Source organism: Vespa mandarinia, chromosome 10 (genome assembly GCF_050613455.1).
Source record: "Vespa mandarinia isolate Hongniang chromosome 10, ASM5061345v1, whole genome shotgun sequence".
NCBI classification, from domain to species: Eukaryota; Metazoa; Arthropoda; class Insecta; order Hymenoptera; family Vespidae; genus Vespa; species Vespa mandarinia.
In genome coordinates this window covers 5,299,137-5,325,193 of record NC_140819.1, presented here as the reverse complement: position 1 = coordinate 5,325,193, position 26,057 = coordinate 5,299,137, and the positions used below count along the sequence as shown (strand labels likewise).

Sequence of the window (26,057 nt, the reverse complement as noted above, 5' to 3'; positions counted from 1 at the left end):
TCTATAGTTTTTATTTTCCTCTTTTACGTGATTGCTTGTCTTTTTATTCTTTATGTATATAATAAAGCAATTAATTGTTTAAAAACTATGGGAGTATCAAGTTATTAAAAATGAACATTTGCAAATTATGAATTTAATTGTTGTCGTTGTAAAGCTGTTGAAATTGCTTGTAACGTTTGCGCAGTGCATAAAGTTATGTTTTGTTGCTTATATATGTAACGGCACAAAATTTTCTCGATTTATAATGTATAATTTCTCGACAAACGATGAATTACTTTATGATGTATCATTTGACTTCAATGAGGAACATTTGGATGCTTTATTTGATGAAATATAAAGGTAATCGATTATGCGTTCCTTTAAAGAAATAAAATTGTAACTGCGTAATTATAGCAACATCGACAGCTTGATATAGCAATCTATAAAAAAAAAAAATGTCAAATTCATCGAAATATTGAAAGGATCAAGTCTTTTTTTCTGATTGAGCTATATTTATAAACGATAGAACAAATTTGGAATTTTTATACGAATACCATAAGAAATGCAAATAATTAAATATTTCATTCTCGTTTTATTGTTTGAATTGAAAAGAAAGATAAAGACTATTTTATGTTCCAAACGATTAATAAACATTTGACAATTAATGAAAGTTTGATTTAAAAAAAAAAAAAAAAAAAAATCGAATTTTCACATATTAATTTCCCTATATTTTTCTGCCGACAAAGTAACATCTGATGAATAATCCAATACTCAAATCATTTTATTCGTTTGTTTTTTTTTTTTTTCTTAATAGCACTTATGTGCGAAACATATTCGTCAATATCTAATATTATACACACACAATGAAAGATCGTCGACTAGTTATTTCCTGATTTATTTCCTCGTATCAGTCAATATTATTTAGTAATCATACAACGGGGAAATCCGCAAGTGGCTCATCGATATATAATACAATATATATATATATAAAAAAAATTTGTTTTTGAAAGAAATACTTGTGCATTCATTATTTAATTAATTTAAAATGCAAATCGTTTAGAAATATATCATGTTCATGGACGTATTCATTTTTGCTCACAAAGGACATATATTATCAGTACTTGACAGCAGAGTCTGAACCGTTCTTATGAATAAAACAAATCTTAAATTAATCATAAGTATGGTATATAACTTAATAACATATCAGTATATTACAGTTATGCAATCAAATGTTGAAAGATCTTTTTATTTATTATATATCATAATCTCTGTTATTAGGTTTTAAATACAGTTTGCTCATTTTATATCGACATATTAGATAATTTTGTTTTCTAGAAATAAAAATATAAATTTGGCACATCAAGAATCCAATACTAAACAAATGAAATATATGATTGATTATATTTATGAACAAAGTATACATTTGCAATGTAGAGTAGTGAAAAAAATATCAAGATTATGATTCTAATATGAACAAAGAATATCAAACGAATGTCAAAAATAAATTGGTATGACATAAGGTGTGCTATATCTAATGATGTAAATGTAGTTAAAAGTAAATATTAGAAAAGAAAAAGATTATTCTGCGATTTTTGTAAAAAAAAAAAAAAAAAAAATTTACCGTATTGGAGATTTGAATAAGCATAGAAAAAAAAAATTATATTTGTCATTTTTGTAAACAAAAATGTTTTCATGTTTTAAATCTTATTAGACATCAAAGAGTATGCATTTATATGGGCAAAATGTCAATGCAATTTCTCGAAAAAATATTTATCGAGTAAACATTGCAAATGATATCTTCGAGTATATAATATTGTACAACAATATATGATTATAAAACTGTGCATACATATATTTGTGTATATAAGTATATATATATATATATGTATATGCGCGTAAGAAAACAAAATAGTATCATATTATTTTGTTTTTTCATCTTTGGTTATACATTTTATTATCGTACACACAAATTCTTATCAGTAAACATTTCAAAATTTGCCACATGGCACAAAAAGACAATAAATGCAATGTAGCTGTTTGCTCAAACATCAAAGTAAAGGTGAATGAATCAATCAAAGGAAAGTGAAATTAAACTTAATTGTTCATAAAAATAGTTCTCTTGCTCTTTCAATTTTTTTTTTTTTTTTTTTATAAGTTAAACAGAGAAAATATATCTATATTCACATATTTGCTAGACATTAGAATTAGTATGTAAGTCCGTAAGAATAGATTCATTGATAGTATAACACATATCTTTTTGTGGTGGCCGTTGTAATGGATGTGCTAATAATTTTGCCATATTATCGTGCAATTTTGCGGCATTCCTTCCTACTTCTAAGATATAAGAAAAACTTGTTGTGTCCAAAGTAGTTATTTCAGCGTATACTTCTTCACATAAATTCTCAGTAGTTGGTGGTTCGTGTACAAATAAGACGTCCAAAAAGAAATATGGATTTTCGGTTAAATTTTCAAGACATTTTTGTCCAGTATTAAATCTTGGTATACAATTAGATCTTGAGTATATCAAAATTACACGAGTTGTAAACATTGGGAAAGACATGCCACAATTTTTTATTGGCATTTGAGATTGTATTTCTTCAAAGACTTGTCCTATATCAAATGTTTTTTCATCATCACTGCTTTCCTCTATTGTATCAAGATTATTCAAAATGGTTTTGATATTGTTTGTAAAATCACAAACCCAACGTATAGTAGATGATTCCAATATCATAAGACCATATTCGTGTTTTCGCTGTATTGTAGATTTGGCATTGATAAAAGTTTCTACCACACGTTTTATCATATACAATGGTGAATAAGATTCACCGGTGCCAACTTTGAATGACGTAGACTTTTCCTCTTTTACCGTATCAACAACAAATAAGATCTTTTCAGGTATATTTAATTCAGGCAAATTTCTAATATTTTCTTGTACAGTATTAGTCTTTTTACTGTCTAAATTTCGACTCGATGTATTACTGTTATTTGATGTCGGCGTTTTCGATTGTTCTGGAGTATTTACAGGAGTAGTAAATACAGTGGCCGATGTTAATTTTGCCGAAACAGTATCAATTTCTTCGTTCAAATCTTGTGTAGTTGACATGTTTTATAATTTTATGTTAACATATAACCTGAACGATACTCTCTCAAATGTCAGATTAACATCAATATAATCAGACAATGGACAAACGTTATAATATATGCACGTTTATCGTAAATATTTTCTTTTTTAGATTAGAAAAATAAAATTTCATTTGCATTAATAATAATCACAATCATAATCACTATTTTTAAACGACTCGTAATTGTTCGTAACAATTTGTAACTATATTAATCATTCCTTGCGTATGATCATGTTACGGGACGTAAAAGTTCAATAAAAATTCTGGGTACTACGTTTTAGTTAATTCTTCACATCGGACGATGCAGGCAGCACTGCGCTATATGTACATTCCATTGCTTTAATTTTCAAAAATAGATATATTTTGACTGAAGATTTGTTCGTAATTATTTTACGAAGAAGAATAGTTCAAAATTAACGTCGTAATTATATCAAATATTATAAGATGAAAAATATTCTTATGCTTTTATATATACGAAAGGCACTTCTTTATATTTGCGAATTGGTGATTATTTGTTGTTAGAAGGAAGATCGAAAGATGGTAGGAGTATCGACTAGAAAAATTTTGATTTAAATTATAATTTTAATAATCCATTTCAATTTCGAGAAGACAATAAAAAAGTGATTCTAACAAAAAGAAAATTGTATACAAGTTATTTTTCTGAAAGTATTCCTTTTAACGAATCAAAAAAAATAATCTTAAAACTTTTTTCCCTAGAATAGTCTTACATCTTCAGTCTATATTATTTATGATTTTACTCTACATGGCATTTATGTCGTTAATCGAATAATTTTTAGAGGTTAGATTTGTTTATTGTTAGAGTGAAATGAAATATTATTTGTTTACAATAATAAATTGATAAATTGTATTTATCGTATAGATTTCTAATAATAAAATATGAAATAATTTTTTTTTCTCGTAATAAATGTAAAGTAAAGAAATTAATCTAACGTCAAAATTATAAATAATACATGGTGTATCTCAAGTCATTTGATAAAATGTACAATCAACAACATTTATCTTTACATTCGATTGATACTTATTTTGAACCTTTTTTAAAAAGTGTTTTAAATAAAGATAGATTGGGTAAGATCATTTTATCCTTAATGATAATTGTTCATTAATCTATGGATTTATTTTTCTAATAATTAATTTTTATTTAAATACATACATATATACAAACATAAATACACATATATAATTTTGTATTATCGTAATACAATGTATATTTTTTTTTAGGAGTGGGATGGGGTGTAATAGAACTAGATTCTATATTTTCTAGTTGTGGAAAAACAAAAGGAGATAGTTTTAAATTATCAATTCCTTATGCTGGTCAGAATCTTGTTTGGAATGTACTATTCGATAGTCAATATCCTGAGTTAGGTCCTGATTTTATATTTAGCGACGAGACATTTTTAATGGATCCAGATATTGAGAATTTATCAAAATATGTACCTAGTCTTGCTAAGTGGGATTATAAAAATAATAACGCATTATTAAAAGTCATTGTTGAACTTCTATCCTACTATAAAGAACATCAAGTATGCTTGTATCATTGATAAAAATAAATTGATAAAAATATAAAATTTATGATAAATGTATCAATATTAATACGAATCGTTTTATGTTTTTAGATACAGTTATTGAAAAGGCAAGGGGAACGTTTAAACTTAGAATATAATATGTTAATAGAAACAGTATCTGAAGAAGATATTGAAGTAATTTTGTTACCAGTGGGTACAAAGCCAACAGAAGCTTATTTTTCCATACGCTTGGATATAGATTTTTCTCTATTACCTACTCGAATCAATCAAGCCCAGAATGATGCCGCTATGCTCTTAGTTACATTTTGTGGACAAGATTGGAATTGTGTTGCTCCAAATCTTTATTTATCACAAAGTTTAGAAGAGACATTTTCTGGTGCAGCATCATTGCATATACCTCCTTTTTTGCCCACTAGTTATTTAACAGCTTATATACCAAAAGTAAAAGAACTTATTATGGATAAGGTATGTTAATCATAATTTGAAAAAAATTCTTTATTTTAATTATTCTAATAATTAACTTTTAAAAAATTTTTAATTGCAGATAAATACAATAGTTCAGTGTTATGAAAGTAGAAAAAAATTTATATCAGCTTTACTCTTATTACAAAGGGATTCTATTATTGAGTACGATGCTATTGAATTTCACGATATTACTCTACTTTTAGAACATAGAGATTTTTACTTTTTGGTGCATTTTCATCTTACATCAAAGTTTCCAAAGGAAAAACCATCAATAACATTGCAATCTGTTTATCATATGACAGTACAAGGTAATTTATACAGTGAAGAGTTAAACAATAACTACAATTGGTCAACAATTACAAATATTCAACGTTGGAATCCGCGACAAATGATTAGTAAAATACTATTGTATATTATAGAAAAGGAAGTTCCTAAGTTTCAAGAAAAGTCTACTAAAAATAACCGGTTTTAATCAGTTGTTTGATGAAATATACTTATATATTAATATTTTATGATTTGTTATCCATAAGAAGTTAGTATTTATCTGTGTAAAAAATATTTCTTTGTTTTAATAAAATATGATAATCTTACTTTTGTCATTTTTAATTTTTTTTTTTTTTTTTTTTTTTAATGATGCGATTAAACTTTTATATTGTAATTAACTTTAAAACTTTGTTATTGTTTAACATTTAAATGCATAAAAATATTATAAAATAAGTACATTCGAATAAAAGAAGTATTACAATAAAATTTGTATTGCAACATAATAGTTTATTGACAAAGGACAAGAATTGTCACTGCTATTATAACAATTATACCATCATATTACAGCAATAAAATCTTGATTTTAAAACAACTTTAAAGACAAAATTTTTATTCGAAGTTGCATGTGTGTTGTGTGTGCGCCGCCACCTAGTGATGTAAATAATAAAATACATGTACAGAATTGGAGGGAGGAATAGTTAGCCTATAGTAACACGTGACAAATTGATTCATGGAGCACTTGTGAACAATTTGAAGTATTTTAAATTTGTTAACTATCATGAAAAAATTGTTATTAATGATCAATGATTTGAATAAGAATATTATAGTCTAATACAAATAGTGTGAAAATGAAATAGTAAGATATTGAAATGGTAAGTTAGAGTGATAGTATTAGAGTGATAATTTATATTATGTTTTATGTATATATTCATCCATAATATCTACATATAATGTAGAAATAATTAGTTGTGCGTAATTTTTCTATACTTGTAATAGTTTGTTTTGAAAATGTTATTAAACATAGTAATAAAGTAATGTCCGTTATATCAATACATTATATTTTGGATTATGTACGGCTTTATTTTTTACGGCACAATAGATACAATATATAATTCTGTTGTAACATAGATGAAAATTATTCAGAAAAGAAAATACAAGAGTGCGTGCAACATTTAAATATAATAATCATAATAATCATAATAATAATAATATTAATAATAATAATAATAATAATCTATACATAATATAAAATTACAAATTACATGAATTATTGAAATAATTTAACTTTCTAATCATTTTTTAAAATATTCTTATATAGAAATTCATTCATTGCATACTGTATTCATATTATTCATACTGTATTCATATTATTCACTATCTTGACATTGTTACATAAATTTGAAATATTTTATTTGCTTAGATAAACACAAAATTGTATAACTGTTATGATACTTCTACATCAATATTAATTGAATGCACATATTGGTAATATAGTATATTACAAGAAGTTTTATTTGTGTAATTGTTTCATTTATATTGCGTAATAATAATAATAATAATAATAATAATAATAATAATATTAATAATAATAATAATAATAATAATAATAATAATAATAATAATAATAATATTAATAATAATAATAATAATAATAATAATAATAATATTAATAATAATAATAATAATAATAATAATAATAATAATAATAATAAAAACTTATTATTTATTTGTAATAAACTAGCTACATAGTAAGACACTGAACGAATGTCTCATAAATACTTATTTATCACATATCCATGAAAATAAATTAAATTATATAATAGATAAGAAAGTAGTGCTAATAATGATTCTAGAGATGGTTTAAAAGAGTATTGGTAATGTCTGTCATATATTTGACACGGATCGTACCTACGGGAAAAGGATTTGTACAAATTGTTGTAGCATGAATAATGATTCTAGAATATAAGAAATATATTTATAATTATATGACCATCGAGAACACTCTGTCGATGTATAAGCATATCACTTACTGCAGTAATTGTCGAAATGTATTTACAACTCTTTCTAAGATTTCAGTTGTATTTTTTCTGCAGAGTAAACATATGAATTCTAACTTATAAATATATACTACTAAAAATGAATAAAATTAATGTGGGATTGTACCAAAAGGTTTAAATACGTTCTCTACTGTTGTAAATATCAACAAATGTATTAAAGATTTTGTAATATTATACTTAATAATTAGCTACAATTTTCATGAATTACAGCTTAATTGGACCACCTTTTCTTTTATAGAGGAGGTAAAAATGGTCCATACAAATTTTCAGTCGTTTCGGCTCTTAATAAGTAAAATAAATACATTTATTGTACATATTAAATGGATAAAAACATTATGTATTAAAATTACTGTACTGCTATTTGCATTTAATTTTAATAATTATGTGTAAATAGTTATAATCTGATTTACTAAGTATAATTAAACAACTTATTTTTATAGTCCATAAAAAGTATTTTTGAGTTCATAATAAATTTTAATAACTTATCTGAAATTCTGAAAACTTTATTGAAGAAGTTGATTTTATTATCTTTTTTAAAATTAGTGACTATACTCAACTTTAAAAAAATAGATGTATATAAAACCATACATGATCAAGGTATTTTAAAATACATATATCCGAAAAACTTTTTATTGTTTATTAAGAGAGTATCAAATTTGGCAGCTTCAGTCTAAATAAGACAAAGAGTCTTCAGTTCCCTTACAAGGGTTAGTAAATACTGTATAGGTATATTAAGTCAGTCTACAAACATCCTACTGAAAGGATGTTGCTTCCTAACTACATTACTTCTAAACCAATATTAATAATAAAAAAGTTGTCTTACAAAAAGCGGAGTAAAAAAGTTATACCTGAAAAATATGCCCGTAGAAACGATCCAATAAGTTTTATGAAATGGATATGTACTACACTTCTCCAAGCATTAACATTCATACTGACTAGCAAACACTATACAAGCAATAAAGCAGTTATAAACTCATTATAACATGTTTATAATAAGATTAATAACTTTTTTTTTAGAAATGCAATGACAAATGCTTTTCCATACTTGCTGTATCATTACAAAATATTCTATGTTTGCTGGGTCAGTATTTCTTTTGCAATATATTCAGGAGTAGACTTTTGTGCAATTGTGCAACATTATTTTTATGTAAAAGTGCGAAAATGTTGACAGACCATTGATAACAACCAAGATTCTCAAACTTATATTTTTGTTGAGTCTTTTTAACTGAGTGTGAGTACAAAGAGGAATATTAAAAATGGGATGTAATTAAATAAGAAAGGAAGGTAAAGTGTAAAGTGCATGTGTACCAATATACTGTGGAACATGAATCATTTGATAATAGTAATGAATTTTCTCATAATTCTTGCAATTTCTTCCGTACCTCTTGGAGTACAGCTTACAAGAATATAGAATATGTATAATAATTATGAACTGTAGATATTTGCTTTTTTTTTGTTCTTAAGCTATGCGCGATTTGTTTGTTTTCGTTACTCTCCTTTTTCCGTCTCCTCGTAATATATTACAATTTGATTCACATTTATACACGTACATAAGAATCCACGTGCCATGTGGACCCACATTCTATATTAAAATTACATACTTCATTTTGTATCATTCAATTCGTTTATGTCGTCCTCATTTATATTTTTCATTATATTTTGATTTCACCGTTCCGCTTTATTTAATCGCCAATCCTAATAGATACTGTTGCTCGTCATGTTACAGAGGTACGATTTTTTTCTTTCCTTTTTTTTTTTTTTGTAATATTTCGTATCTCATAAAACATTAATTAGTTATCTATTTAAATGTCAATGTATATAACCTCATGAAAAGAATCCTTCGTTCATGGAAATTCAACGGATAACGCGTGTTTCCAATGAAGATTCTTAAATAAATTGGACCTTATACGAAGATCAGGACAACAATGAAATTTAATCGACTCGCCCATACAAGGGAACGATATCCTTTTGTATCCAAAAATCGCAATTTGGATAATCGTGCTGCGGTAAGGGATCCTGACTAACAATCAGAACTCTATTCGCACCTGACGGATCAGCTTGAGCTACTTCTCCGTGCCATACATAATGATTGAACAACTGTTGCATTGCCGATACATGCCTTTTTTCTTCTGGCGTTCTTGCAGCATAAGTACCAAGTATAGCTGCTGCATCGCTATCAGGATCTGCCAAGTTTCCACGTGGCTGAGTTGCTACATAGAATGGAACATTCGATTTCATGCTGGCAACTGTCATCAATGGACAGACCACTCGTATGTCCGATATCATTCTAACCAGACCTTCAAAAGTAGCGTTGTATCGTCTACAAATTCAATAAAGATAATAAAGAGAAGATTTAAATTTGAAGCTGAACCTATAAATTATCTAAAGATAAGAAATTCAATGATTATTTTATTACCTGAGAGCTTCATCCGCTAATCCGCTAGTGCCTAATAAAGATTCACGAATGATCTTTTCTATTTGAGTGGAGTTGAAAATAACATCCGAAGAGAGATATCGTGCCGGAGTTCCGGAGTGGGCAGTGGTACCCATAACGACCTTAACAGGCAACTCGTCCCTCACCCAAATCTCACCAACATGTTCCTGTAAGATAGCACCATCTAGAACAAGCCACTCGTGCATTCGATCCCTCGCCAAAGTCTCTCTCGTTTCCGGCAGCCCAACAAAGCTACTGTGCCAAGTTTCCGGTACGGCATCTATCAGATCTTCAGCACCCTTGCTACGCAAACAATTCGCATCCGTGCATCGAATGGAATTAAGAAACTGTTCGCTCTGTTGTTCAGACTTTTTAAGCTCTTTACGAGGGAAAATTGCGCTACCGCTTGAGACCCAGACTCTCGAAAAGAGATTACGAGTTTTTCGTATTCCTACGAGTGTCGTGACTAAAGTACCACCAGCTCTATGACCCCAAAGAGTTACGGAAGTTTTGTTGCCACCAAAATACTGGATATTCAATTGAACCCATTGTAGGGCGGCTATGATGTCCGAGAGTCCGTAATTACCGGACGTAGGTGGATGTGTAGCTCGAGAAAGTGGTTCGGTCGCTAAGAATCCGAAAATTCCCAATCTGTTGAAAAAAAAAAAATCAATTGTTAAACGAACGGGATTAAGTAATATTCTTCTTAATCATTTTTCAGTAATAACGCAAAGCCCGTACCGAAAGTTAGGTCTGACGAAGATCATATCACGAACACGAGCGAGTTTTGCCGATGGTTGCATTACACCAGGCGATGAACCGCTTAAAGTTTCCGCACCGATCATGACTACTACCGGTAAAGGTGAATCATATCGTACGTCTGGCGTAAATACATCAAGATAGAGGCAATCCTCGACCCCGTCGATTCTACCGGAAGTTTCACGTTGCCAACACATCTCTGAGGCATTGTGAGCCAAATAAGTTCCGTTCCAACAGTGTTCGAGTCTACTGAGCGGTTCAGCGGTTTGCCATCGACGATTTTCAACTGGTGGGACAGCATATGGTATTCCACGAAAAGCGTATGCACCATCTTCTAAGACACCTTGAATGGGTCCACATGATGTTACCGCTTCTATGTACTTGCCGGTCTTATGAGATTGATTAGCGCTTCTTCTTGGTCCATTACAAGCGACACATATGATAATAATCACCGACAGTAGAATACACAATGAAGCAGCTTTTAAAAAAAACAATGAACACTTTTTATTTACTTGTTTATTAATTCAAACAAATAAATAACGATCACAAATCGTAACTAGATCTTACAAACATAATGATATATCATACATACCTAAGGCAAATAAATTTCGCCTTGCAGCTCTCACGCAAACTGCACAGACTTGACGTTTTGGAAGTTCTGCTCCATCAGCAGCGTCGCTATCTAAACGTACCGTTTCCATGCCATCCTCATTAGCGATAGGATTTTTTTCTGTCCCACCGTCATCAAGGGTTTCGATACTGGCCAAACCAGCGGTACCAGTCGTTCCCAAGTCAGCATCTCCATCCTGTAAAAAAACGAAACAAAATTGATGTTCAACACATTTCAGACACGAGATGTTTTGTCTATTAGACAAATATGTAGACTCGTGTGTACCTTGGGAAATAGATTCTGACCGACAAAGCTACTTATATAAATCCTGCCTTTACCCATTATCATTTGATCATTGATATTACTTCTAACGAATACACGTGAAAGTTTAACGTAACGATATTTCTACGGATAACGGTAGATGATAAGTCTTAGCCGAAGAGCAGAAAGTAACTGAGGAAAGAACGAATCAGGTTGCACAGATGTAATCAACACCTGGACGAGCGTAGAGTACGGTTTAGAAGTATACTCGTAACCTAGCATATTGTGCCTTACACCAAAGACAAGGGTAAAAAGTGTTGTGTTAATGAACGGTTTTGATGGTATACGTGAGATACAGAGAGATAAGAAAGAAAGTACGTATTTATTTTCCTCACTCTGAGATGAAAAGATGGTAACACAATGCGTTAAAATTAAACTTCAAAAGTTTTAATAGTTTAATTAAAAGTGAAAGTTTTTACTCTATCGTAGAATCATTGATAAAAATACTTTAGTGATTTTACGTCACTTGCATCAAAATGTATCGTAGGTGATTTTTTAAAGAACGAATCGAAGGTTAAACATCTTGAAGTTGTCTTATTGATCAAGCCCACTTGACAATCTAACAGAGACCATTCTTATAGGAACAAAAAAGCTATATGGAAAGATGTTCTCGGTAACATAATGTCTGAAAAAAAAATTTAAGTTCGTGTAGAACTTCAACTTCTTCCCATAGAAAATATTTCGACATTCTTATTCGTGTCTTATCTCGTACTTCGAAACGCAACATACATACGTAGAATAAGGTAAAGGAAGAGTTGGAAGAAAAGAGGATCATAAGAGGACGCTTCGAAGAAAGGCTGTACGTGCCCGAGAGGCTTGAAAAACCTCGTAAGGTTTCGTCAAAGGGTCTGCTGTGGATGGTTTCATATCCGACAAGCCGCAACACAATGTATTTAGTTACACTAGACCATCTATTTCTCTTTCGTATTTCTATATTCAAAACAATGTTTATTGAGTATGTAGATTTTAGAAGAAAAGGAAAAAAAGAAAAGCATTTACCACGCGATACGCCATTACTACGCACTTTTCTTCGATCGTTTAATACTCTCATATAAAAATTATTACCTTATTCTTCTTTCTAGGAAATACGGATACTAGCGGTAATCTGATGGCATTTAGAATGCCCTTTCGTCCTTCCTTCTCCTTTGAGTCCTTTGCCGGGGTTGTTGGTTTCTCAGGAGCAGGAGACGCATTTTGTTCGTTTTCCTTTGTCATAACAGCTGTAGTTTCTGTATCTGTCAATTCAGCGGGTTTGGTTTCATCGTCCTGACAAAAAACAGATCAATAATCTCAACGATTATATGATATATGAAAGGAAAAGCTTTAGCCTTATGTAAATGTAATCATTTAATATAAAGTTTCTTTGCTATTTTATAATGCAAGATTCAGAATGTTCTAACGATAGTATCCTTTAAAACGATAAGTAAAAGCTTTTTTCTTTTTTTTCTTTCTTTCTTCCCCTCCATATTAATACCTTTTCGAAGAGGATTCTACATTTGGCAGCGTAATCTGGTATAGGTATATACACTTCTCGTGCTCAGAAGGGATACAGATGGTACGTGATTCTATATTTGGTCTTTGAATGTCCTTTCAAGTGGCGTCGCGTGGCCTAACTGTCGAGTGCTCGAGAGAGTGAAAGAGAGAAAGAGAAAGAGAGGAAAGAGACGCGTGTACATATACACTTGAAAAAGCATGGGAGAGTACGAAGTGGTACCGGTAGCTTAACCAATAAATTCTTTTCTTTCAAGATAGAAGTATGCTCTTTTATTGCTTATACTACAGGATACCATATAACAAAATATATATATTTTAAAAATCTATTAACGTTATAATATTCATTCGCAATATAATTGATAATTCTTACGTTTGAAAATGTTTCGAAAAGATTCTTGATTTGATTTGATTCTCCCCTCCCCCAACTTTCAATATAGTTTTCAAATATGATCGTGAATAATCGTGACAAAAATAAATTTAGAAACGACAACACGAAAAAAGACGTTGCCAAATGTCACGTCGTACAGCTCATAAGTTTTCAGTTTGGTCGAAGCGAAAGAAAGAAAGAAAGAAAGAAAGAAAGAAAGAAAGAAAGAAAGAAAGAAAGAAAGAAAAAAAGAAAGAAAGAAAGAAAGAAAAAAGGAAAGAAAGAAAGAAAAAAAAATCTACTCATGAACTTGAATACGAGGGGTTCGTGGTGTCCGTTCAGTGGTTTCCTTATGGCGCCACACGAAGGTTACAGGGGAATTGTATTTGTCTGCACGGAAATAATTCGATAATGTTACGTCGATAAAACGATACAATTCTATTCTATTTAAAACATTTCAATGATATAATATATTTAATCTAAATATTATTCTCATTTAATTAAAATGTATAAAATAAAAATCCAAGTTATAAATCGTTCGAAGAGGTAAACTTATATTTATAATTTAAAATATATATATATATATATATATATATATATTGATTTAATATTATTGTTCATTAGTAAAATAAAACAAAACAAAAAAATAATTAACTCATTGCATGATAATCATTTATCACAGAATCCATGACTCATACGTTTAATTTTAACGAACAATAGAATGCACCGAGTACGAACACAATAGAGTTTCATTTAGAATTTTTCAATAAAGCTATCGGATATCTACTATTATTGTAACTATGCTCGCTAGTTTCGCGATGCTATTACCTCGAAAGAAAATGCAAGTGAAATCATTAAGCTAAAACTTTGTTAATGTTTTCTTTTATTTTATAATGTGTGTATATATATATATATATATATATATATATATATATATATTTAGTCACTTCAATGATTCTTCTTGAATGTTATAGATGAGACACCGGAAACGAGGGTGGCCACGCGGAGAAAAAGTCCAATTTTCTGGTCTGTCGGATTCTCTCATTAGCTTTCGCAGGGGGAAAAATTGACAGTCATTTTTGTACAATTGGGTATAAAAAAAATCACGAGATCGTTCTTTTTAAAGTTCTGTGATATATTCGAAGAATAAATTTTATTCAATAAATTCGACAGGGAAAAAAAAAAAACAATGAGAAAATAAAAAATAAAGAATGTCTAGCCATTCATTATAATTTATAAATAATAATAACGTAAAATCTAGATAAAAATTTGTTTAGTTTTTAAAGAATTTCATATATACACACGTAAATCAGAATATTCCTGATGAGTCAAAAATTATCTAGAAGATTATTATAAATTAGCAAAGCATAATATTTCATCCAAGTATGTTAGAAATATTTTAAACAAATATGATTCATGGAACATGTAGAATATATGGATTAAACAAAGTTGCGGAAGAGATGAGTCTTCTTTTTTCGTTAGTAAATAATATGACATCATTGGTTAATCAAATATTTATGATAGCAATAAATCAAGAGAAACAAGATATCAAAGTTAACTTGCTTCGAATGGTACAAGAATAATTTCTGCTTAACGAGAGACGAGACCGATATGGTCGATCGATAACAACAAAGGTCAATCTACCTTCAACCGAGAATCATAAATAAGTTAGAGGCGCGACAGACGACGTTGGAAGAAAAGAAAATTTTCCATCAATCTTCATCGAATAGAACTTCAATAATATAATATATTATCGTAATTATATCTAAAAGCATGCACAGAAAAACACACATAAGAGATTTTGTAAGATATTAATATCTACTATATATAAGTTTGATAATATCAATAAAATATATTGTACGTATTGTATTCGGTTTAATTCAATTAAAGATATATACGTAAAATGTAAACAAAGTATTGTGACATTATTGTAACATGAGCGTAAACGTAGTATTTATTTGTAAAAATAAATGATGTATAATATTGAAAGATAAAAAATAATAAAAATACGACAAATAGTTTAATATTTATCCTCGTTATTATATGGCCATTTTGCGCATAAAAAACAAAAACAAAAAAAAAATAATAAAAATAAATAATTATTCAATAGAAACCACATGCTAGATGTATCTCACTGTGATGAGTTTACGTCAAAATCGAAGACTCTAGCGTATCAACATTATGATACTTTTTCCTTTACTTGTACGCACATGTATTCATCACTTCGCAAATATTATTCCTTTTAAACGTTCAGTAAAATTAGATTTCATGGAAAAGGATATATCTACTCTTGAGTTATCCAGTGTATACATATATATATATATATATATATATATATATATATATATAAATCTAAATTAATGTACGAGTAATGTACTGCATTTTTTTTTAATGAATTTCGAAAATAAGCCATGACTTGGGGTTCCAATGTCGAACAGCTGCTCCAAGAAGGAGCAGAAGAGAAAGGGAAAAAAAATTCTTTGGGGCCTCCTAACGTACTCCTAACGTCGAGCTGTATCGTTCCTATCCTAGGTTTTCAGGTCTACTAATTCGAACACGAATTCTCAGGACTGTTGTTAAAGCCAGTCCTACAATCATTTCGTGACTACGCGAGAGAAATCTTCGATTTTATGATTGTAGGTCTGTAACTGTGCATTCCCAGTTTCTCGATTGAACTCTCATCCGATCATTGGAAAGTGTTTCATTCCGTATACGACACACTGAAAGAGCTCCTTTTCCAATAATGACTTTTGTCCAGTCACCTCGTTCTTCTTTCCACGATCCGGAACTCAATTCCAGTTTATCTTTACGAGTAATCGTAAGATTACTATCCGATCACAATGCAATCGGAATCGATTTAATTTAAAGGTAATTCCTTTACGAAGATCATTTTACTTTCCGATAAGTTCGAATTTAAGCTCGAATCAAATCATTGTATTATTTTCTTTCTAAGGTAATCTAATATCTCGTGTGATATCAAGGCTTGATGTTCATTGAACATCATCATCTTTTTTATCTTTTTTTTTCTTTTTTTTTTTTATAAGCGTCCTCGTTACTAAGTCTTCATCGTGAAGAACCTGTTCCTAAAATGCTCAACCACGACGATGACGACGTCTCGTTCCTCTTCTCGCAGCTTCTCTCGAGAGCCCGACAGTATCCACTTCGATACTGTCTAGTCATCTTCTTGCCGGTGACTGCTCTTTCTCCGTCTCTCTCTCTCTTTCTCTCTCTCTCTCTCTCTCTCTCTCTCTCTCTCTCTCTCTCTCTCTCCTTCTTTCTTTCTTCCTTCTCGAAGGAAGCATTATGTGTATGCATGTTCTATGCACACGATACGTGACTCGTTTCTTTCTTTTTCTATTCGTCTGTGTTTTTCTCTCTTTCTCTGTCTCTTCTTTTACTTGTATTCGAAGTACCACGCCTGGACACGTACAGTATTTATGTGTATATATCGTCCCGTACACGCACACAATTGCGAATACTATATAAACCCTTTTGGAGTGTGCCGGCATTTGATGCCGTATTGTACGAGACTATGGCTACCAATGATTCGCAACGCTCTGCACATTTCGATTAGTTCTCGTCTAGGCGCCTGCTAGTCTTTTATCCCATCGTTTTCATTGACGCTTCAATAAGAGATATCTTATCAATTTTACTCATTAATTTTCTAAACCGATCTTGTCTGTTAATTTTTATATTTATAGCAAAATTAAATATGATTTAAATGTTATATCATAGTTTAAAAAGTTTGCTTTGTGAAATTTATTTGGAAGATTACCAAGTACGGTTAAGGACAGATCTTTTCAATGGTGAACGTTCACGTAGTGATGACCTTTAATTAAACGTAATTCACGTTTGTTACACCAGCTTTTTCTTTTTCATCGTCTGGCATACGACATTATGGTACAGTTTAAAGTCACTAAAAGAATCTATCGCCTTTTCCTTTATCTTCTCCAACCCTCGACATGTCATAAGCATTGATTAACGTCGATTTAATTTAATATCCCTCTCGCTTCTCCCTGTCTTTTTTTCCTTTGTCACCTTGTTGGATTTTTTCTCACTGCCATATGAAAAGATCGAACAAACAATGCTGCCTCTTGTTCATTCCTTATTTCCTTTAACATTTTATTCGATGGCGATACGCATTATGCTTCAAGAAAGGGATAAACCATTATAATTTATTTTATATATCAGAGTTTTTTCATTTGTTTTATAAGCTAAATAGAATGGAATATAAAATTATTTAAAACTGAGCCAAAAGAAACCGATTATAATTTTTTCTTTTTTCTCTTTTATCGCGTAAAAAAAGTTTGGACAGGTATTTTGCAAGAATTCAAATATCATTGGTATTGAAAAAATTAATCCGTATATATATCAATACTTTTGTTTGTCACACTCGAAAAATTTTAGATACCAAATCGTATGTTATACAGATAAAACGTATTTAATCCTATAGCTATAATTCCATGAGTTATTTACAAATTTACAAGAAATAGAAAAAACCATATTTATTCATATAAAACAAAAAGGAAAAGAAAATATGTCAAACGATTTTAAATAATCGAAAAATAACATTTTTGAGTGAAGTTCACATACTATCTATATCACACTATAATGGAACATTATTAATAGTAATTCAATTTAGATAAAGGTAATGGTTCCGATAAAGCGGGACGTTTAAATTAAATTTTAATGAAATAACTAAAAAGAGAAGGGGGAGATGGTGCTGCCACCGAAGGGATTTGCGGCAAGAGAGGGAAGCCCCGTTCGGTGGACATCCTCCAGCGGGAGAAATCGATATCAGACGCAACTTTCACCCCTCTTCCTTTTCATCGACCCCCCATTGTCGTGTGCTACCGTACTGCAGGCACCAGCTCGAAATTTCCACGTTAAAACGCATAGCTAGCGTTCCAGTTAAAACGCAGTTTTGTATTATCTCGATGAAAATGAATATTGAAACTTTTCTACGCTATATTACAGTGATAATCTTTGCATACATGTAGATACATACATACATATGTGTATATATATATATATATATATATATATATATATATGATAGGCCTCTTATACCTATCGATTAATTGTATTTTGAAACAATGATCTATCTATAATATCCTGTTATTCGTAAAAAAAAATTAATGATTCTCTTGAGAAAAAGAGACAATCAAATAGAAAGACAAAAATCAAGGAAGCCCCACTATTACCATATTAAATGGTCCGAATTTGGATGATAAATTTTGATTGCGTAAAAACGGGACTCCTGGAACTTACACATGCGCGTAGTGCGATATACTGTATTGATGTAAACACACACTGGTATTGTGTAGGTGAAACGATATAATACGAGAGAAAGAGAGTGCACAATATCATCGTGCTCGGCCATGTGGTGGCGTACTCTGGTCGGAGGGGTTCCGGTTATTCTGGTTCTGGCCTTCGGCTTTCGACCACCCCAAAAAAGCAGATCTGCCGGAGAAAAAAGGACGAAGAAGAAGATAGGAGGCTCTTATGAAAGGAAGAGAGAGAGAGAGAGAGAAAAGAATCGAGAGAAACACACAGATGACAGAAACAAACTAGATTCCGAGGCTTAGATAATCGCATCATTTATACGAGATGATATTTAATCAATGATTGCGATGATATTTTTTTATTCTTTTCTGTTTTAAACAAACAGAAAGGAAAATAATGAGATAGCCAAAAATCTACTATTTCTGTAATTAAAATGAAAAGGATGGTAGAGTTTGTTATAACTACGTTCCGCTACGTTGAAATTAAATTGATAATTCGTGAGTCGAAAACAGAAAGGTCGTGTGACATAAAACAACGAAATGAAATGAGTGCTTCCGGTTCCTCTACCAGGTGACATACCATTAAGTAGTACAATAAAAATGGACTCTTTCCTGTTCGAGACATGCATACGCATTCATCCAAACGAGAGACTGGAGCGTGAAAATTATGATAAAGCTCATGATGATCATATCACAAAAGAGAATATATATACCATGTATTATATATACATTTATGTTTATCAATAATTCAATAACATAATTGACAAGGTCATATAAAAAATAACTTTTAAAAAAACCGATAAAAAAAAGTTTTGAAATTACCTTAGATGTTAATCTGCTTGTACCAGGACCGTATAATATATATATATATATTGTACGTTAGAAATTAGTCACCCATGAGAACGCACCTGGCGTTTACCTACTATAACCCAAGACTCCATCTTTTTTGTACTATAGTACGAATCATCTATCAAATACGATGGATAGGTTCGTAACGCATGTTATTTCCTTTAACTCTGTATTAATATCTTAAAAATAACGAACAATTGAAATTTTACATATTCCGTAGAAATAAATTCTAATATTTTTATTAATTCAATCAATGAATCTCGAACGATCAGATACAAATCTTTTACACCGAACTCATTTCCTATTTTTATACGTCATATCGTATCCACGTTGAAAAAGAGAACATAAAAACATATTATAGCTTAAAGCTGTGTCTACGAGTCTTCACAAATCATCTCCCTTGACTTTGGATGAGGTTTACATAAAAACTTTTACTCTTTTTTGAGCTAAATTTACGAGTTCGAAATAAAAGAAGCGTAGGGTAACCGTAGAGATAGGAAAAATCCATAGCAACAGAAAGCTATGAAACATGAAAAATAATATTTTGACTAGAAGAAACGAGTGGAGACCCTTACAACCTAACGCGTTGATTAACGTTGATTAATCTTTCAAGTCATTTCATCGATCTTTCATGTCATTTTTCACGCGTTGTCACGTTTCTTCAGCTGGTCTAGAAAAATCGATGCATTTGTTTTTATAAAGTATGATGTTTAATGATCACACACGTCTATTGATCTCTTATAAATTCTATTCAATTTAATAACAATATTAATTTCTTTTTTTTTTATTTTTTAATGTAACGAAATTTTGTCTAGTTGACGGTTCATTCCATTCAACATCCGACGCTGTTTTCGTCAACGGTTTTCCAGATCTCCCCTACAATATCGAAAAGCAAAACAAACTTTTCCCCAACCCCAAGCTTTTCTGATTTACACTTGAATAATCTCAGATCAAAAGGCATAACCAAATATGTGATTTGTATACCAACGATACCGCACTTTTAATAGTACGAACGTACGAAACATACGGAACAGTTGGCTCTAGTAAGTATCTACAATAAACATGAATATAATACGCTTCGATAGACCATAAATCATTACAATGCTTTCATTCTCTATGTATACATATGTTATTTACGATATTCTCTACGAGAATATACGTTATTTACGATAAATTCGAAAGTTACGATTTGAAGGAAGGGGAGGTGATCATCTTCACAGAGAAGTTTCTTTGCCAATTAAGAGAGTAATAAGACGAGTTAAGGGCAATTGGAGAAATTAGTCGCGTGCAATGGCTCGGGGAGACTGTCTTATTGTCATCAGTCTGGGAATTTCAAAGGAAGACGCCACGAGAAAAGTGAAAAAGGTAAAAAAGAAAAAGAAAGGCGCTAAGAAATCGCACGAAAAGAACCTTCGTTAAATTTTCTATGATACGACGAAGACGATTCACGTCTCTCTATCCCTCTCTTTTTCATACATATACACATACACATACCTACAAACGCTTTATTATGTTCTAGCTTTTTCTTCCTATAGAAAGCTATCTGTCTTTTTTGCACGCTCACCCTTCTTCGGTATTTGTACTTTGTGCTCGCTCGAAATCGACAAAACTCATCATTTTTATCCAAGAAAATCCTTTTACACATTCTTCCAAAAATATCATCAACGATTGTGACCGACTTATATTCTACTCCAACACTTTTACCGTTAAGTTTATTCATTTTTTAAATAAATCAAAACTTACACCAAACATTTGTTATAATTCTCTGTCTTCATTGTTTTTTTTTCTTTCTTTTAATAAAAACTCGTTTTAATACTTTCATTCATACTTTATTTAATGTTCAATTTCGTAAATATTAATTTTTAATTTTAATTTTTATTAATTTAATATATGTTTGTACGTAAATTAAATTATATTAATTAATGTATTAATAAAAATAATTCATTTCAATGTTTCAAGCATTTCAAATAAAAGTCGAAATGAACGAATTGTATTTTACATGAGCTTTTTAATTTAATCATACGTAAGAAAAAAAGAAACGAAAAGGAAAGAAAATGATGCGAACGCCACGTGTCTCTGAATTCTTTCGACAAATTTTTTTTCAAAAGCAAATGTTTTCTTATTCTCTGGCTCACTACTTCGCCATAAATAGTAAAAAGTGTAATATATTATTATTCACATTATGACTGTCGGTAAAGAAAGAAACAGAAAGAGTTCTATTTTCGAATGCTCGACCCTTCGAATGGAACACAAAGAATAAATTTAAATGTATAGATTGCGAGGAAACGAATTATTCACCATAAACTTACAAGATATATAAGACATTTATGTTCTTAATTAAAAAAAAAAAAAAAAAAAAAAAAAAAAAGATGAAGAAGAAAAAAGAAAAAATGAAAAAGAAAGAAAAGAAAAAGAAAGAAAAAGGAAAAGCAAATGAATAAATGTTTATTCTCGAAGAAGTACCGTTCCAAATAAGCATATTTCTTTTTTAGAACGAGAATAGAAGACAAGAAGAAAGATATAAAAGACGAGAAAATACAAAAAGAAGGCAGTACGTTGACGCAGAAATTTATACGAACGTCAGAATGTAGGTCGAAAAATAGAAAGAAAGGCATCTTCGACAAGCTGAATAGCATTATTAAATGGTACAAAGCATAAATTAGAATATTCTGAAAGCGTACAACAAAATGAAATACGATTCTCATTACAGTTCGATTAAACTTGGTAAGGTGGCAGATTTTCTCCGCAAATGAGAGTCATTTAAGGAAGATTGTGAATCACATTCGATGGCCGTTGAAAGGCAAGATTAGTCGAAAACATTATTCATTGAAAATAAAGAGAAGATCATATTCTAATATTCCTTTCTACAAATTCGAAAGTATACTCATATTGAGAAAAGAATATAAAAAAAATGAAAAAGTGATTTTATCCTTAAAAATAACTAAATTTCTCTCACAAGATGATGATAATTATATTCTATTTAAAAATATTTCTGATGAAACGAATGAACAGAAAATTTAAGATGAAAATAATTTGTAAATAAAATTTATCGAGAATCTTTAAAATGTTCCAAAATTTTAACATTAAGGACGAATAAATATTAAAAAGGTAATAATACTCTTAGGCTTGTAAATCGACGATCAAGCCGATATCGGTCTATTATTACGTGTTTTTTAACGTTACTATGGAAACCCTTTTGCGAGGTAAACTCGCCTCGAAGAACGTAAACGCTGCCCTCACGGTGCGCTCACGAAGGGTGTTCGCAACCCCGTAACGATTTCCTTTTCCAACGTTAAACCGCATGACGTCAAACTGTGCACCTGGCATCGATGAGGAACTCATTAAAGGACGATGAATGAACAAAAAAAAAAACAATGGAAAATTTTACAGGTATATTGAGCTGAATTATTAAGATAAATATATTTATTAATAAATAATTATTAAAAAATCATTTGACATTATTGAAAACTTTTCAGAAAATCCTTTCAAATATAACGGAGCTAGACGCGCATTGGATAATTATAAGATAATTCTGTCTACGTTTAATTGTTAATAAACAATTTTAATATCATTAAATAATTATGTAATTTTTTTCTTCTTCTTATTATTATTATTATTATACTATTTAATAATTTGTAAGTTCTTATAGGTAATTGCAATATATAAGTTCGTTTCTTTTTAATATAATAATGTAAATAATTAATGTTTAAAAATATTAAGAGTTCAATGTTACTACATTTAACTCTTTTTTCTTTTTTTAAATTTACCTTGCATGGTTCCTTGCTCTTGGTACGACAAAATCCTGGCATCTTGATACCGCCAATTGGTATCTTCTTCTTCGGTTTATTCTCCTCGGATTCTAAATCAGATGCAGGTGCAGCACCGGTATGTTTAGTGTTCTCGGCGTTTAGCATCTTCTCCCTCTCCTCCTCCGCAATTTCCTTTTTGTCCATACTTTTATCTTTGTCCTGATCCGCTTGGCTCATCGTTCACCACTGAATAGAATTAATACCATTGAATGGAGTACAGACAAAATATTCATATTAAACTTAAACGTTCTCAATTAAATGAACATTCGCATAATAAATTTTGTGTTATATACCGATTTATATTATTATTTGATTGTATATTAATTAATGATATTATTAAGTATTCATTACATATTTAAGAATTAGAAAAATCTATTAGAAAAAGATTATAAAAAATGCAGTTCTTTCATCTATAGAATGTATATTATTACGATCTCGTACATGATATTGAAAAAAAAACAAAAACAAAAAAAAAATGGAAAAAGAAAAAACTAGATATTTACTTTCTGTCATTAAAGATCAATTGAAAGACTACGTTATGCTGTTGTTATTATATCGTCCAGTTTCACTTGGTCACAAGTCGAAAAGGATCTATTGTTATTATTAAATAATCTAATAAACGTATATTACGCGTTTTTGTTCGACAAAACGAATCGTCGTGGTTCTTCAATCAGTCAAATTTAATCACATTTCCTCCACCCGATTTGAGTCAATTTGCCGTTGCAATTTAGAACTCTTATTAACCATATGATACCTATCTTAAGCCAGAAACCGTGATAATATTGTCGTATGAGATACATAAATGAAAGAATGAGTAGGTGTGAATAAAAATCTGTTAAGAAAACCATGTAACTGTGAATCGTTTAAGGAAAAAAAAAAAAAAAGAAAAAAGGAGGAAAAAAGAAAAAAAATATACAAAAATAAATCCAAATATATTTAAAATAGAAAAAAAAATTTCTATTAGGAATGTAACCTTAACACTTCGTTTTTTTTTCCTTTTGTTTATTCAATCGTATAATTATTTGTCCGTTCGATAATAGATTATTTATTTTTCTTTTTCCGCAATATTCTATTTGTGTGTATGTGTGTGTGCGTATGTCAAAGAGCAATATTATTTTCAATTGATAGAATATATGCACGAATATGTGTACATAGAGTGCAGAGAGCGAGTTCGAGGACCGGTAGCACACAATCGATCGATTTACGTCTGGACGTCTCGACGCGCCTATATCTCTATACTATACCTATTACAAATAGTGTTGCTTCCCGTATGGTCTAGTAATAGATTTTTCGATTATGTTGAAAGCATATACCGCATATATTTAATATAATATATTGTAAACATATAAAAGAAATATTTTCGTAGAACACGTTGAAATTCCAGAGGCACGAACTTTTAGAAACTTTTACACAACTAACTATACTAAAAGAAAAAAAGATTCATACAGGTAACAAATCTCTACTATTTGAAAAGAAGAAAGAACGAAAACGGATAACGCTATAATTTCAGGTACTCTCGGGACAAGGTATTCTCGGTCTGTCTCTCTTTCTCTTTCTCTCCCTTTCTCTCTCTCTCTCTCTCTCTCTCTCTCTCTCTCTCTCTCTCTCTCTCTCTCTCTCTCTCTCTCTTCGCAGGGAGTAACAGTTCTACGTTCTTCTATCCGGTAGATGAAGAAACGTTCGTTACTTGAGATGAAAAAATAATGGAAAAACTTTTCGTACTTCCGATAGATAAAAGTATCAACTAAATCATGCAATCGATCGAAGTAAACATATTTCGATTCAAAACATAGTTCCATTTTAAATGAACAATTATCCGAATATCTTGTATAACATTCGGATTCGATTTGTTAATTGCAAACAAAAAGAAAAATTTCATAGGCTTTTTATATTTCCACAATTCCAATAAAATTAACTGCACGATATCGGAATAACACTCATATTAATTAATTTTTCGTATCCGATAAAGTACATATATCGTTAAAAATAAATTCGATGCTTCGTCGGAAGCATAAATAAAAATTTTTAATCTGTTTAGCGAGATACGTAAACTCATGCTAATGAAAAAAATGTTTTATCACATAGTCGTTATTTTGCAAGTATTTCTTTTCCAAAAGATTATTTATAGCAATTTAAATTTCGTTGTAACGATGGATATTCGTTTCTCATATTTTATGAAGAAATTAAATAAATATCATAGAACAGAGAAACGGACGAAATATTAAATAGAGAGATATCATAGAAAGAGCAACTTTGTATATTCCTTTAAAAGAAATAAAACGTGCTTACCTCTTTCAAGTAACGTTCGACAACGATGGTCATCCAGCTTCACACTGTAATAATGGAACGCGACGAGATGAACGTAAATTGTTCACAAAGAATTTCTTTTCGTTCGTTTTTACTCGATAATGAAAAATCGAAAGAAACAGAAAAAAGAGAGAGAGAATGAGAGAGAGATGCAGAGAAAGAAAAAGAACAGTGAACGTTGCAACTAGTACGATTATGCGATAAAATTATCGAAAACTACTTTCTTTCTCTTCTTATTGCATACTCGCGACAACGGCAAGCGCGTAACTGAAGCATCGACGAGTAACGGAAGAAACGGAAGCGTTGCAAAAGAAGCGCGCTGAGGTATCGACCAATAAGAAATTCGGATTGCCAACAGTTAGTCTAAAATACACTGGTAGCGCCACTGCAT

General features: G+C 30.3%; 3 protein-coding genes across 5 annotated transcripts; 1 reads left to right on the top strand and 2 right to left on the bottom strand.

The window, feature by feature from the left end:
- Nucleotides 1–524: 524 nt before the first annotated feature.
- Nucleotides 525–3,602, bottom strand: LOC118446396 (BRISC and BRCA1-A complex member 1). Its single transcript, XM_035877025.2, has one exon. The coding sequence runs from the start codon at nt 3,080–3,082 to the stop codon at nt 2,171–2,173; it is 912 nt and encodes a 303-aa protein (XP_035732918.1). The 5' UTR covers nt 3,083–3,602; the 3' UTR covers nt 525–2,170.
- Nucleotides 3,603–3,859: 257 nt separating this feature from the next.
- LOC118446395 (BRISC and BRCA1-A complex member 2) lies at nt 3,860–5,674 on the top strand. Its single transcript, XM_035877024.2, has 4 exons — nt 3,860–4,187; nt 4,341–4,642; nt 4,736–5,110; nt 5,190–5,674. The coding sequence occupies exons 1-4, from the start codon at nt 4,073–4,075 to the stop codon at nt 5,580–5,582; spliced, it is 1,185 nt and encodes a 394-aa protein (XP_035732917.1). The 5' UTR covers nt 3,860–4,072; the 3' UTR covers nt 5,583–5,674.
- A 1,435-nt stretch (nt 5,675–7,109) lies between these two features.
- On the bottom strand, nt 7,110–25,934 carry Nrt (Neurotactin). 3 transcript variants are annotated; one of them, XM_035877023.2, is made up of 7 exons: nt 25,649–25,934; nt 23,318–23,545; nt 12,621–12,821; nt 11,217–11,430; nt 10,607–11,102; nt 9,848–10,516; nt 7,110–9,751 (listed from the first exon to the last, which is right to left on the bottom strand). In XM_035877023.2, exons 2-7 carry the CDS (start codon nt 23,534–23,536, stop codon nt 9,364–9,366), a joined length of 2,187 nt encoding a protein of 728 aa, XP_035732916.1. In that variant the 5' UTR covers nt 23,537–23,545; nt 25,649–25,934; the 3' UTR covers nt 7,110–9,363. The 3 variants fall into 3 exon arrangements, with proteins under 3 accessions (XP_035732916.1, XP_085516147.1, XP_085516148.1); XM_085660021.1 differs by lacking the exon at nt 12,621–12,821; XM_085660022.1 differs by lacking the exons at nt 23,318–23,545; nt 25,649–25,934 and adding an exon at nt 13,030–13,162.
- Nucleotides 25,935–26,057: the final 123 nt, after the last annotated feature.

What these genes read in the sequence shown, in the direction of transcription:
- LOC118446395 (XM_035877024.2), top strand. Translation starts at nt 4,073, where the DNA reads ATGGTGTATCTCAAGTCATTTGATAAAATGTACAATCAACAACATTTA. An exon ending in TTTAAATAAAGATAGATTGG is followed by an intron (nt 4,188 to 4,340) that starts GTAAGATCATTT and finishes ATTTTTTTTTAG; the next exon opens with GAGTGGGATGGGGTGTAATA. An exon ending in AAGAACTTATTATGGATAAG is followed by an intron (nt 5,111 to 5,189) that starts GTATGTTAATCA and finishes TTTTAATTGCAG; the next exon opens with ATAAATACAATAGTTCAGTG.
- Nrt (XM_035877023.2), bottom strand. Translation starts at nt 23,536, where the DNA reads ATGAGCCAAGCGGATCAGGACAAAGATAAAAGTATGGACAAAAAGGAA. An exon ending in GCGAAATTTATTTGCCTTAG is followed by an intron (nt 11,103 to 11,216) that starts GTATGTATGATA and finishes TTTTTTTAAAAG; the next exon opens with CTGCTTCATTGTGTATTCTA. An exon ending in TTCGTCAGACCTAACTTTCG is followed by an intron (nt 10,517 to 10,606) that starts GTACGGGCTTTG and finishes TTTTTTCAACAG; the next exon opens with ATTGGGAATTTTCGGATTCT.
- LOC118446396 (XM_035877025.2), bottom strand. Translation starts at nt 3,082, where the DNA reads ATGTCAACTACACAAGATTTGAACGAAGAAATTGATACTGTTTCGGCA.